This window comes from Hydra vulgaris, chromosome 03 (assembly GCF_038396675.1).
Source record: "Hydra vulgaris chromosome 03, alternate assembly HydraT2T_AEP".
In the NCBI taxonomy this organism is placed as follows: domain Eukaryota; kingdom Metazoa; phylum Cnidaria; class Hydrozoa; order Anthoathecata; family Hydridae; genus Hydra; species Hydra vulgaris.
The window spans coordinates 34,352,501-34,367,484 of record NC_088922.1 but is presented as its reverse complement, the minus strand read 5'-3'; the positions used below and the strand labels follow the sequence as shown (position 1 = coordinate 34,367,484).

The 14,984-nt window shown below is 27.2% G+C and overlaps 1 protein-coding gene across 2 annotated transcripts in view; it reads right to left on the bottom strand.

The window, feature by feature from the left end:
• The window catches only part of LOC101237560 (uncharacterized), a 103,361-nt gene that overhangs the window by 59,393 nt on the left and 28,984 nt on the right, over nucleotides 1-14,984 (bottom strand). For both annotated transcript variants that reach the window (XR_010637526.1, XM_065792995.1), the window contains 7 exons: nucleotides 13,142-13,268; nucleotides 11,548-11,655; nucleotides 10,304-10,341; nucleotides 8,271-8,349; nucleotides 8,127-8,194; nucleotides 7,630-7,687; nucleotides 7,461-7,523 (listed from right to left, as the gene is read on the bottom strand). Coding sequence is in view for 1 of the 2 variants with exons in the window: in XM_065792995.1 (XP_065649067.1) it covers nucleotides 7,461-7,523; nucleotides 7,630-7,687; nucleotides 8,127-8,194; nucleotides 8,271-8,349; nucleotides 10,304-10,341; nucleotides 11,548-11,655; nucleotides 13,142-13,268 (541 nt within the window). In the remaining variant the exon portion in view is untranslated. The remainder of the gene's footprint in view (nucleotides 1-7,460; nucleotides 7,524-7,629; nucleotides 7,688-8,126; nucleotides 8,195-8,270; nucleotides 8,350-10,303; nucleotides 10,342-11,547; nucleotides 11,656-13,141; nucleotides 13,269-14,984) is intronic.

Here is a 14,984-nt window from a genome sequence, read left to right as displayed (position 1 = left end):
TTTGGATACTTTTCAAGAACTTTGTGCTAGTTCCTACATAAAAAGATTTTAGAACTTTAAATTTTTCATGACACTAGAAGAAATCCATTATATCTTTTAGTGACTTTTATGGAACAGATTTACTGAATTCCCATGCTTCACCTTGTGAGCTTCGTTTATCCAAAGCCTTTTGGTTAAATTTAAAAAGGTGATATCCATTTTAATATTAGTGAGTTGTTAAAAGTAATTTTAACAAAATGAAGTTAATGGAAAAGTAGCAGGAAAATTTTAATAAAATTTTCATGCTACTTTTCCATTAAATTCATGTGAATGTGAGTGGACATTTTATTCACTTTGGCGCCTAAAAAATTATATGTGAAGCACCATGGTACAGGACCACCACCAAAATGGTTTAACTTTAATGAATATTTGTACAGAGTTGGTAATAAATAAAAAAAAACATTGATAAATTTGGTACTAGTAATTGTAATTAAATTGTTTTAACTTTTAAACAATGTTAAAATAAATTTAAGGTATGAAAAAAACTCTTTTTAAATTTGATATAAAAAATAAAAAACAAACTACAAAAAAGTCAGCTTTTTTTGTCACTAATAAAAAGAGCCAGCTATTTTTGTAGTCATGGGTTCAAATATATCGTTATTTGTGACATCAACAACCTTTTTTTTGATGTCTTCTTTCTATTAAAATGTTGTTGTAATTGTTAAATTGACAAATGCTTTTGTTTTTTGAATTGATTTTTCATGTATTTATCAGCAAGATTTTATAAAATGAAGATTTTAAATTTACTTTTTTTAACAAAATGGGGCATTAAAATTTTGTGTCTAAATATCTCTTTATATCTTCTATATATATAAAGGGCAATGTGTGTGTGTGTGTTTGTTCTCTATAGAAATCCAAACCGCCGGACCGATCTCGATGAAATTTGGCATGGGGGTAGTCCTCGAGGGGGAGAAGGTTCTTAGCTGGGTTTTGACCCTGTACCCCGACCCCCGGGGTCAAGGGGGCTAAAAAATGAGCCCCCTGACCCCGGGGTCAGGGGGGCCGATTTTTTGGGCCGATTTTTGGGCCGATTTTTGGGCCGATTTTTGTGTACAGATATCAGGTAAGCCAGTTTAAATATTGGCCCGGGCAACGCCGGGTAACTCCAGCTATATATATAAAGGGCAATGTGTGTTTGTGTGTGTGTTTGTTTGTTCTCTATAGAAATCCTAACCGCCGGACCGATCTCGATGAAATTTGGCATGGGGGTAGTCCTCGAGGAGGAGAAGGTTCTTAGCGGGGTTTTGACCCCGTACCCCGACCCCCGGGGTCAGGGGGCCCAAAAATAGGCCCCCCTAACCCCGGGGTCAGGGGGCCCATTTTTTGGGCCCATTTTTTGGGCCGATTTTTGTGTACAGATATCAGGTAAGCCAGTTTAAATATTGGCCCGGGCAACGCCGGGTAACTCCAGCTATATATATAAAGGGCAATGTGTGTTTGTGTGTGTGTTTGTTTGTTCTCTATAGAAATCCTAACCGCCGGACCGATCTCGATGAAATTTGGCATGGGGGTAGTCCTCGAGGAGGAGAAGGTTCTTAGCTGGGTTTTGACCCCGTACCCCAACCCCCGGGGTCAGGGGGCCCAAAAATAGGCCCCCCTAACCCCAGGGTCAGGGGGCCCATTTTTTGGGCCCATTTTTGTGTAGAGATATCAGGTAAGCCAGTTTAAATATTGGCCCGGGCAACGCCGGGTAACTCATGCTAGTATATTATAAAATTGTATATTATAATATAAAAATATCTTATTATAATTTGTATTATTTTATAATATATATGTTACATTATAAATATAAAATTTTGAAATGAGTAATTTATTTTAATAATGGTTATGTGTAATTATAAATTTTTTAATAATAAATTTGTAAATAATGTGTAAATATATAATTTTACAATTGTAAAATGCCAGTGATAACCTTGCATATTTTTAAGCAAAGAAAGGCTCAAATCTGATAAACTAATATATATATATATATATATATATATATATATATATATATATATATATATATATATATATATATATATATATATATATATATATATATATATATGTATATATATATATATATATATATATATATATGTATATATATATATATATATATATATATATATATATATATGTAATATATAAATTGGTGTTTTTTAAAAGGGCAGATTTGCTCAAAAAGTTTTAAGCTAATCTCTGCCCTTTTAAAAACATTGATCCACACACACACATACACACAAACACACGCACACACACACGCACACACACACACACACACACATATATATATATATATGAATATATATATATATATATATGAATATATATATATAAATATATATATATATATATATATATATATATATATATATATATATACATATATATATATGTATGTATATACCATGTCACATGATAGAGCCGAAAATATATATTCTCAAAAGTATCACAGATATATTTCACAACCAAAATATTTAGAACCAAAAAGTATATTTTCATTGCAGGATCAAATTACAAAATCCTTTCTTGCATCGAAAGTTTTAGAACCGAATTTTACAACCAAAAAAATTTGGATCGAATTACAAAATTCTTTCATTTTTTATTTTAATTTAATTTAAAAACTTTATTTCATGACTTTCGATAGAAAATTCCATTAAAATTTTTTCGGTTCTAAAATTATTTATGACATTTCAATTGATAATTCGATCAAAATTTTTTCGGTTCTAAATACAGTTTTGACTTTCGATCGAAAATTCGATTGAAATTATTTCGGTTCTAATTTTTTTCGTGAGTATTTTCGGTTGCGTAATAAATTTCTCATATTCGGTTCTAAATTGAAATTTACAATTCGGTTGAATCATAGGACGCTGTATATACATATTGTGGAGATGGAGAGGGGGGTGGGGGTGGGGGTGGGAAGGGGTTAGAGGTTGTTTAAAAAAATCAGATGTATTCAAATAATTTCTTGGATCTGTCCTGATGTTTACACACAATTATATCTGTGGCTCGAAAATCAAAAAATCTCTTCTACTAAAAGTATCTATTCTACTTCTTTTACCAAGCCTCAGATATATAAGTATATATGTAGATATCTACATTTTTTTATGTACCTAATATGTTAATAATACACTAATATGGTAATAAGTATGCATGATATGCACAAATACAAATATAATTATGAAGAAATATACGTTATGAAATGAATTTTAAAATTCATTTCATAACATATATCATATGGCAGCAACCAATAGTTATATTAGGAATTAGTAATAGGTAGTATTTTTAGAAAAGAAAAAGAGATACTACTTTATAATCATGGTATAGAGTGTCAAAGTTAGTAGCAAAAGAAAGTCTAAAAACATTTAAATTTTAGATCTTGTTCAAAAGGGAGAGGGTTTCATTAGAAAAACCAGCCCAAATATGACAACAGTATAAAGGCAAATAAAAAATTTATTAAGCAGAGTGGAATCAAAAGTAAGAATATGAGAAAAAGGAAATTTTAACCAATGTTTATTGATTGTCAGAGAGTTGCTTTACTCAAAATAATATTATAAGTTTATAAATTCAAAGGCTTTGCTAATCATAGTAAGAAGATTGGGCAATAGTTAGAGGGGGTCAGAGTCATCAAATAGGTTTTTAAAAACTGGAATCACAAATGACATTTTCCAGCAGGCAGTAAAACAAGGTTCATTTAACAATTATTAAATTGTTTAGAAAGAAAAGAAGAGAGTTCTATAGAACGCTTTTGTTAAACAAGGACAGAAATGTTGTCAAGACCACAACTTGTAAATGAGTTTAAGTGGGAAATAACTTCAGCAAATATTTTGTGATTCAAGAGATGAATTAATTGAAAAGTTCTTTGCAAATAGTTCTGCCTTACTTGAAAATAAGTAATTAGATCAGACTCATATATGTTTGAAAGATGGAGTGTTAGAGATGCCTTTATTAATAACATTGTTAAAGATTTTTCACAATCCTCAAGAATTTAATTTCTGAGATAAAATAAAAAATCTAATAACCCAACCTTAGTATATGACAATTCCAATTTTTTATTAATTTCTTGCAATAATAAAAAGGGGTTTGTTCTTCAGAGAATTGTTTTTGTGGAAAAGATGAAAGAAATGGTTATAATTAGAAATAACAGCTGCACAAAAATAAGAAAGTAGAGGTAGAGTGATCATTACATGGGATAGAGTGAACATTACATGGGTAGAGTGAACATTACAAGGGGTAGAGTAAACATTACACGGAGTGGAGTGAACATTACATAGGGTAGAGTGAACATTACATGGATTAGAGTGAACATTACATGGGGTAGAGTGAGGCTTAATATATATGGAGCAGAGTGAGGTTCAACATATGGTGCTTATTTAACCAGAGCACCAAGAACTGTTTTTAACCAACATCAAAAAAGTCCCATCATACACAATTTTTATTTCAAGAATAGAAAAGATTTTTTTAAAAAACAAATTTGCTTCCATCAAAGCAGCAAACAACTACTAATAAAGTTAACAGAAAATAAATATGAGAATTAAAGAACAAGAAAGCACAATAATAAATTTTGATAAATAACAAATTTAAATAAATAACCTTTAAATAATCATTTTTATTTATAAGGCTGGTAGAATTGCTGTGAAAATTATCAAACTTCTGAACAATTGCTAACTTTTAAACAACTACTAACTTTTGAATAATTACTAAATTTTGAATAACTACTAACTTTTAAATTATTACTAACTTTTGAACAATCACTAACTTGCAAATAATTATAATAAACTTTTAAATCAAAATGTAAACCAAATTAAGATTTTTTTAAGTGCTATTAAAACTATTTTATTATTGATTATAATTATTTAACTGTATTTTAAAAAGCAAGCAAACTGTATTTTAGTAAACAAGGTAGCTGTATTTTAATAATACTTTTAGAATTTCATAGGGAAAACTTTTTTTTTTTTGTCAGATAATTGGTCTTCGTTTATTGAAAAACAAAAACCTCAATTTTACTTTTTGCTTTAGCCGCATCAACAGAAATATGCCGTGTTGAAATAAAAAAAAAGATTTTTTATTTAATCTTAAATAAAAATTAGGAACACCTGTTGTTTTCAATATTAAATTTTAAAATTAAACAAAAATTTAATAAAATTGATTAACCAGTCAAAAAATATTTAGCTTTTGTATAGACAGTCAAAAAATGGGGAATTTCCTCATAATAAAAAGAATTCAAATTTGTGTATATGTTCACATATAAATATTATGTGCATGTATACATATACATAAAAAATTCAGGAATAGCCCAAAATGGTTTGGTGTATATATTTTTTTAATTCTCCTCCCCAAGGCCAAGAAGACCACTACAGACAAGGAGGCTACTTAATTGTGATTATAACCCTCTCCCAACTCTATAACTCTGAAACACGAACCTTGATGAACAAGGAATGTGATTGAAAAATTACAAACATAAATAGTTTAAAAGAAAGTCTTTTAGCGGTCATTTTCACTTTTGTATAACAAACATAACACTTTTGTGAGACCTATCATTACTGTCTGTATCTGTCAAATCCCAGTCAGCCTAAAGGTATCATTAAAAATTGATATTGGTAAAAAGTTATTAGTAAAAATTGCAAATACAAGATGAATCTGGTGTAGAAATAATAGATAAAAGTTTAAGTGAAATCATAGTATGATGTGAACAACCTAAAGAAAAAATAAAAGGCTAGGGTCAGGGACAAGACACAAGCAAGGAAAAAGAAATGTCTAGAAAATGAGTCATAAAGTTAACATCTGAGTAAGAGATTAATAAAGACAAATATTTTGAGTTTTAGAGCCTGAAAGTCAGTAATATTACAGCCAAGCCACTTAGTAAGGTGAGGATTACAGTCAGTCAGAGATAGAGTGAAAGATATTGGTCAATTCAATCAGAAATAACATCAAAAAGAGCGCAGTCTTGGAAAAAACAAGAACAATAAAGAACGTAAAGAAAGATGATTGAGTGAAGTGATGCTGAGTGAAAGAATAGTCAGAGACTTCAATCCTGATTTCATGACAAATAGGTAAATTAATATGTAATTATATGCCCAGGCTAAGCATGCAATTATTTATCACATGCAACTATTTATCATCAACACTAAGATCTGATGATGAAACAGCTGAATTCAAATTAGTCTTACAAAGAGCAAGTAGGTCTGGTAAAGTATGCAAAAAGTTTGATTTAATGAATGGAAAGTTATTTCAGAGACCATAAATACTTCTAAAGGATAAAAAACAATATGGTGGTAATGATGGGTTTTTTGGAATAATATTTTTAGATTCCCTATTCATAGCATAAATAATTAGAGAAACAGCGCTTATATTTAATTAGTCAACAATGTACATATATTTTTAGGCTTAAAAAAAAGAAGCTAAAAAAACAAAAAAAAAAATTTTCTAAAATTCTAGAATATCTTGCACAAATTAAAAAAAAAAAGTTCAAGATTATCAAGAAGATCTAGATTAATTGATTAACTAAAAATAGATTTAGAGCTTTTCAGAACTATTATGTTAGATCTTTTCAAAAACTAGAGTTCTTATTACGTTCCAGAGATGTTCCAGTTTTTAATCAATTTCTTCAATTTTCTGAATTTCTTCAACAAGGTTATAATAAAAAATAAGCAAAAAAGAAATATTTTTATTTGTTTTCAATGGAATCCAATGCATGCACATACTAAGTATTGATATGTTTAAACACATCTAGTTTAACTTTTTAGTTAAACTTAAAACTATTTTTTATTTAAAATTAAATTGAATCAGTGATTGAAGTGATTATTACAATAAATTAATGCAGTTTAGAAATTTCTCAGCTATCAAAAACTGGAAAAATATTTAAAGAGCTTTTGTTACATTTAATGTGATCATTAATCTTATAAAAAAAATGTATTTGCAACAAAACTTATTTAAAAAATTTTATTTTTATTTTTAGTAAACCACATGGTCATTTTAATTAAAACCTTAATGCACCAAAGTTTCTTGCATTTTAATCTAAAATTATTATTATACAAACAATATATAATAAATATTTACAATATATAGTAAATGTATATTATTTTCTAGATAAACAGTTGTTATGTAAATCTAATCAAAGGGTAATACTAATATATATTATAAAAAGTTGAAAACAAAATTAAAAAAATTAGTTAATATAATAAAAATACCTTTAAAAAAATTATATATTTTTTTAAAGGTACTTTTATTTTATTAATTAAAAAAATATCACTTGTAGTACTGAAACAAAAAAGATATCACTTGTAGTACTGAGACAAAAAAATATCACTTGTAGTACTGAGGCAAAAACTTGTAGTACTGAGGCAAAAACCATGTTCATAACAACTAGTATAAGTATGTTTTTAAAATATAAAATAATAAGAAATTCAAAATAAATAATTGAATTAAACACAAACCTGTTCATGAAGCTCTGCTCTTGCACTGTATAAATTTGCAATAAACGGGTTACTTAAAATTGCCTAAAAAAGTCAACGTATTTAATTGTAAAACAATTTTCATATTTGAAAAAATTTATATATTTTAAAGTGTAATGTTAAATAAAAACATAAAATAAAAATTTTGCACTTGGTTTAAACTAGAAATAGCTTGAAGCATTTTGCCTTGGTCTTTATAAATTAAAGCTCTAAATATCAAAAATCATCATCATCATTTTTACTAAAACTTACCCCAAAAAACTTATCCCAAAAAACTTATTCCCAAAAAACTTATCCCAAAAAACTTATCCCAAAAAACTTATTCCCAAAAAACTTATTCCCAAAAAACTTATCCCAAAAAACTTATCCCAAAAAACTTATCCTGAAAAACTTATCCCAAAAAACTTATCCCAAAAAACTTATCCCGAAAAACTTATCCCAAAAAACTTATTCCAAAAAACTTATCCCAAAAAACTTATCCCGAAAAACTTATCCTAAAAAAATTATCCCAAAAAACTTATCCCAAAAAACTTATCCCGCAAAAACTTATCCCAAAAAACTTATCCCAAAAAACTTAACCCGCAAAAACTTATCCCAAAAAACTTATCCCAAAAAAAAGGGTCAGTGAGGTACAACTAAACTAAATACCTTGACCAGTGCGCATACGTATGATTTTTATTGCAAGATGTAACTTGGTAAAGATCGTTTAGTGCTTTCTAAAAAAAACAAACTTGGTAAAATTTTATTTATGAATTTTTTACCTTAAAGAATTAAAATAAAATAAATAATTACCTCGGTATCTCCTTGAACAAGAAACAACAAATGTCTTTGCCAATATATATCTAATAGCATAGGTTCGAGTTTCTCAGCCCTTAATAAAATAATGATGTTACATTTTTTATTCATCCTTTTGTTAAATATTTAAATTGTTAAGTTTTAAATTTTTAAACCTGAATCTTTAAAAAAGACAAATAAGTAATACAAAAACTTTACAAAAATTCTAATATTTTTTTTCTTAAATAAAGAATTAGATCTGCATTGTGTTTTTTAGGTCAGATCATCATTAGTAATGCAATACTGAAACAGCGTATATATGTTGGTATAGCAATTAGTATACATGCAGTATAGTGCAACTTGTTTCTTATTAGTAAAGTACATACTGGTTAAGTGCAACCTGTTCCATGCTGCTTTGTTAGATTTGCTTTTTAAGCAAATGGTTGAAGGAGTGTGCTTACTGTCATCAGTACTTTTTAATATCGGTCGGGCCTATAGTAATATATATATATATATATACATATATATACCTACCAACACCTTAATCTCTAGTATTTTGCTAGATGTAATGTTTTTCCTAATGCATTTCCAAAATATCATGCCTAATGTTTTAAAGTACTGTTTATGGAAAATAGCTCCTTTTAACTATTTCAGGTCAGGTCAGGTTCAGGATCATCATGATCAAACTGCCACTGGTATCATGTAAACCAGCTGGTAGTAAGGTTTCCTGAACTCTGTGGTAGCTCTCAGAGAGACTGATTCCATCAACAGCTGCAAAATACCAGAGTATTAACAGTGCCATGTTGTGTTTGGATGATGTCCCTGTTAATGCTTTTGCTGTGCATTGTTGAGGCCACATAAGGAGCCCTACAATATGACTTAGGGTTAGTTTACAGAGACAACTGCATAGCTCATACTTAAAAGGCTATGCTATCTATATATGAGTCAAGTTCTCTTTAAACTTAATCATGCAAAAAGTAACCCAAAATATTAAACATCATTCTTTCATCTTTTTACAAAGAACTTTCTTGAGAACAATCGATTGCTAAATTAGCATTCACTAAGGTTGCTTCTCTTTATTGTGCTCGCTATTTTTTTACTTCTGATTCCATTTTCTACATCTATAAATCTCTTATTTATCCCTGTATAGAGTACTGTTATCATATTTGGGCTGGTTCTTCTAATGATGCTCCAAAAATGCATTGTAAACCTAGTTGGACCGGCTCTATCTGGTAAGCTTGAGCCGCTTTCTCATAGTCATAAAGTTGCATCTCTTTCACTTTTCTACAAATACTATCATGGTTGCTGCTTAAAGGAGCTATCATCTCTTGTTCCATTAACTAAAACTCATTTTCGCTTGACTCATCATTCAGCAAAGTCTCAATTGTTAACGGTATCTGTGTCTGCATGCTCTAAAAACTTTTATTTGTCTAATTTTTTCCCCCACACTTCAACCATTTGGAACTCTCTCATACTTTCATTATTTTCTGACTCATACAACCTACAAATTTTCAAGTCTTCTGTCAACCGTTTCCTTGCTCTATAACTCTTTTTTTCTTCTAGTAACTCCCAACTTAAGACAGCCTTGTTGGAAGTAAATCAGAATAACAAAAAATGTATGAAAAGAAAAATTGAAAAAATATTGTTTTTTTCATTATTTTTTACATTAAAAGTTTCTGATTGCGCTCTATAACTAAAAAGTACGCAGTATTTTATATATGCAGTTTGCCCTCTAAAACCAAAAAGTATGCAGGAATTCTTAGTGCAGAAATATTTAATTCTTAATGCAGAAATATTTAATTCTTAATGCAGAAATATTTAATTACTGGGTTCGTACAAACAATGCATTTGTTTCAGTAAAGTAAGCGTGTTTAACTGAAGCAAAAACAAATTAAAGCAAAAAAATAAAACAAAACATTAATAGTAAAATAACAAAAACAGTTATAGTAAAACAGCAACAACAAAAAAACAGTACTACTGTGTAGCCATAAAATGAAGAGTAAATATATACAATATTTAAGTATACTAAACAATCTATTGTATGAAAATACCTATTTAAATCCTCGTAAGAATCACTTAAATAGCCAATCTAAAAAAATTATTAAAATAATTTTGTATAACCAACTATATAATATGATAACTATACATAACCAGCCAAAATGTGATAGTGGTAGAGCACTTGTTTTGTATGTTTTTAATTTAATGCAAGTGCACAAAAAAGTGCTTGTCAGAAGCTTGTTACCAGGCTGACATTTACAACTTTGTATTTCTATTAATATTTTTAACCATAGTTAATCAGCTTTTGAAAACAGTGTTACACCTATCCATGTTTCACTACACCATCAGTTAATATATTTGTGGTAGGATGTGGGTGGAGTCACTTTTGTACCTATCTATGTTATTAGTAAAAAAATGTACTAATTTTGTTTACAGATAATTCTTGATGAAAATTATTTATATGAACGCATGAGGTCTCAAACAGAAACAAAATTAATTATGTTTTGCTTAATCAATCTTGCAAAAAAAAGTTAAATGTAAAAATATTAATTTGATATTAAGTTAACAACCTACACTTTAATAAACAAAAGAACAATGAATACAGAAAAGTAAAACAAAACTAACATATTCAATTCCTTTTTTTAAAAATAACTTTGCAATCAAAAAAATTTCTAAATTTATTGAATGCCCTAAACATAACCTTTGCTAGCAATTTAAAATCTTTACTATTTCAAGGATGAGGTTTCTTTTTTAAAGTATTGAAAAAGTATTTAGTAACAACTAAATATTGCGCTTTTAAATAAACATTAGTAAAAGTTTGCAATTAGTATCAAAATTAGTTTGCAGTTAGAAATATTAGTTTGTGATAACACCACAAGTTATTTATGATCCATTGTGATAACACCACAAGTTATTTATGATCCATTGTGATAACACCACATTTTATTTATGATCCATTTATCACAATTTTTCAACAAATAAAATAAAAGTTTTACAATTAAAAAAAGTCTCATACTTCATTTGTGAAAAAAAATACAGGAAAAAAAGAAAGTTGTAACAACAATTATAAAAAAGTAATAATAACAAAAATGAGCCTTGATTGTAATCACTGCTTCAGCCTTGGTGAAAGGTGACCCAACCAAAATATTTCAGCTTGGGGAAAGTAAATAAAAAAATATATATAATAATTCACAGTATATTAATTGGATATTTTATCTAAGCACCAAACATTTATATTTTCTCAAAATAAAATATATGAACTTATTATCAGGATATTGTCAGGAAAACTGTTACTAACTTTTCTATAAAGAGCTCCCCGACGACAAAGTAAAAATCCAGTCAATCCATTAGAATCACCAAGTGTGTTGATCTTTAATGAAAGAGCTTCAATATTGTTAAGAATTTTCTAAAATATTGTTAAGAATCATCTGAACTTTACAATGTCAAGTTTCAATAAATTTTAATTTAAATAAGATCTGTACAAATTTAAAAAAAAAAGAGTTTTCTTTTTAACATGATAAATATTTAATTGTTAGAGCAAATAAGTTTTTAATGTTATAGTTTTTTAATAGTAAAAGAGTAGAAAATAATAACTTAATAAAAAAACTGGAGTGCATTTTACAAACTACAAGGTTAATTAAAACTATTTGTTTTTATGACATTAAAATATTGTTTTGAGCTTCTATATATTTGCACACATTTTTCCTATATGTAAGTGTCTATATGCAAATGTCATAATTTATCATACAAACCACTTAAACTGACAACTTAATAAATTCAATTATAAAAAAAATAATACACATGATGATATTATATGGCATTGTATAATTTTAAATAAATATTACAAAACCAGGAATCGTTAATAAAAAACAAAAAATAAAAGTGTTTCATTCCAATGACCATAAGTAAAACTTTTGGAAACTGAAAAAGTTTTTTTTGCTAAAGCTAAATTTTATAACACTCTCCCAGATAAACTTCAACTTAAAAAAGTACTTTAGTATCCTAACCACAACTTTTAACCCAACTTCAATTTAACAGAATGTCAACTCTAACAAGACTTCCATGTCAGCAGTATTTAAACAGTAGTTTATAAATTTTTTAAATATTTATAATTTTGAATTTCATTTTTTAAATTTTTTTTTTTTTTCTTCTAACAACCTAACTAATCACATTTTATAACTCAAAAGGGCATCAACTATAACACTTTCAGGACAGAAATTTTTGTTTTTATAAAATACTTACAACTGAAGAATTTACTCTGCATAAGCGTTTGGAATATAAATGAATAAAAAAAAGCAAACAATAATTCAAAAGTATTAATTTTAGTCAGAAAATTCTCATCACATTAAAATTGAACGAAATCAAAATAAATTACAAACTTTGTGATCCATATAATGAACTAGTTTAATACCCTGTGCACATTTATGATCCCAGTACTTGTAGCTTTATGATTTTACTATAGCAACTAGTACTTTTACAAGTTTTAATATACAACATACACCTTTATAATATCACTGTAGCAACATGTTTATAATTTCAGTCTAGTAACACCTTTATATTCTCACTATAGCAACAACTTTATAATCATACCATTGCAACAACTTTATAATCATACTATTGTAACACCTTTATAATCTTATTATAGCAACATGCTTCTTTTATTATATTTAAAGATTTTTAAAAATAATCTGTTTTTAATGAAAGTTTAACATGCTAATGCATGTCATATAAAAAATGTCAGCACTATCTTGTATGCTAAAATAACTTTTAGTAAAAAAACAATCTTGTTTATTAAAAATAAAATATTTTGTATATGCAAACATTTTTTTTCAAATATTTCTTTTTTACATCTATAACAGACTTACCCTTTGTAAAGTTCTATTTGAAATTACCTCTGACAATTTGCTATAAGATTTCTTAAGACGCCAAACAAAAGTATTTTCTTCTGATGAAGACAATTCAACAGAATTACTTTCCTCTGATAAGGATAACCCAATAGAAATGCTTTCCTCTGATGACCTAAAAAAAAATTAAACATTTTATTATTAAAAAAAATCATTTAGACAATTAGTTTTTTTAATAATTTAAAATTTTTTTTTACTGATTTAACATTCTGTCATACTTGTATTTTCCTTTTTCCTGATCATCATTTTCATTTTTTTAAATGTAAAACATAATTTAAATTCCAAGTTTGAGTCAAATATACTTTATGTTTCAATAACTTTTTTAACTCAAGGTACCATTTGAAATAGTCAATTAACATCTCACTCGAAAAAAATGACCAATGTTTAATTCCATTCTGACAGTTGTAAAAGATTAAAAACTCTTTTGATTTTCATTATGATAAATAAAAGTCACAGCGTTTTTTGACAGTAATAAAATTAAGTAAAAATGACTGAGAACTGAGCTAATGTACCCAAGGCTTGTTCAATTGAAGACTTTTAGGTTAATTTAAAAACACCAAGTTTACAATAATAGCTAGGAAAAGAAAAAATATAAAACAACTCTAACATAAGACCAAAAACAACCTTAAAGCATAGTCTTTGGAGAATTTTCATAAGTGTCTTATGAAACTTCAAGAGAAGTTTTTAATAAGTAACTTTTCATAAGTTCTTTTTGTAGAGAATTTATGCCTTAATATTTATGAGTATGCCACGAATTGAAGAGAAAAAATTGCCAAAGACAGAATCATAAAAACAAAATGTCATTTTTGTTTATTAAGATTATAGAAGTTTTATTTGCATTTATAAATGAATCTAAAATTATTTTGTTTTTATTTTATATAATCCATTTTTTATAAAGCTTGGCAAAAAGGCCCATTATTAATATTTTTTGTTTGTTCATTTCTCTCTCTCTCTCTCTCTCTCTCTCTCTCTCTCTCTCTCTCTCTCTCTCTCTCTCTCTCTCTCTCTCTCTCTCTCTCTCTCTCTCTCTCTCTCTCTCTCTCTCTGTCTCTCTCTCTCTCTGTCTCTCTCTCTCTCTGTCTCTCTCTCTGTCTCTCTCTCTCTCTCTCTCTCTCTCTCTCTCTCTCTCTGTCTCTCTCTATATATATTATTATTATTATTAATAATAATAATAATGTATATATATACATATATATAAATATACATGTATATATAAATATCATATATATATACATATAATATATATATATACATATAATATGTATATATATATATATATATATATATATATATATATATATATTTATATATATATAAATTAGTAGAGGATCACTTATGAAACTTTTTCCATTTAATACTGTTTCATCAATTAAGACTCATAAGAAATCAATAATTTATTATTGCTCTGTTGTTTTAAGAACATTAAAAACTCTATTTTGTAAAATACATTTAAAATTATTTGAATATATATGTATATATATATATATGTATATATATATATATATATATATATATATATATATATATATATATATATATATATATATATATATATATATATATATATATATATATATATATATATATATTAGTATATATGTTATTGTTACCTGCAGTACCAGAAATTAGCTAAATGCTAATGTTTATAATATAATTTAATATTGCAACTCTGAGTTTCATGTGTTATCACAATCATCAGGCAAGTAGTAAAAGTTTAATTTTGCTACGATTTGTTTAGTGGACGTTACGGTTTATATTTGTATTTTAGATACGAGACGGAAATTGATTAGTAGTTAGGTTAATAATATTATTAATTTGTTTTTAGTTGGCT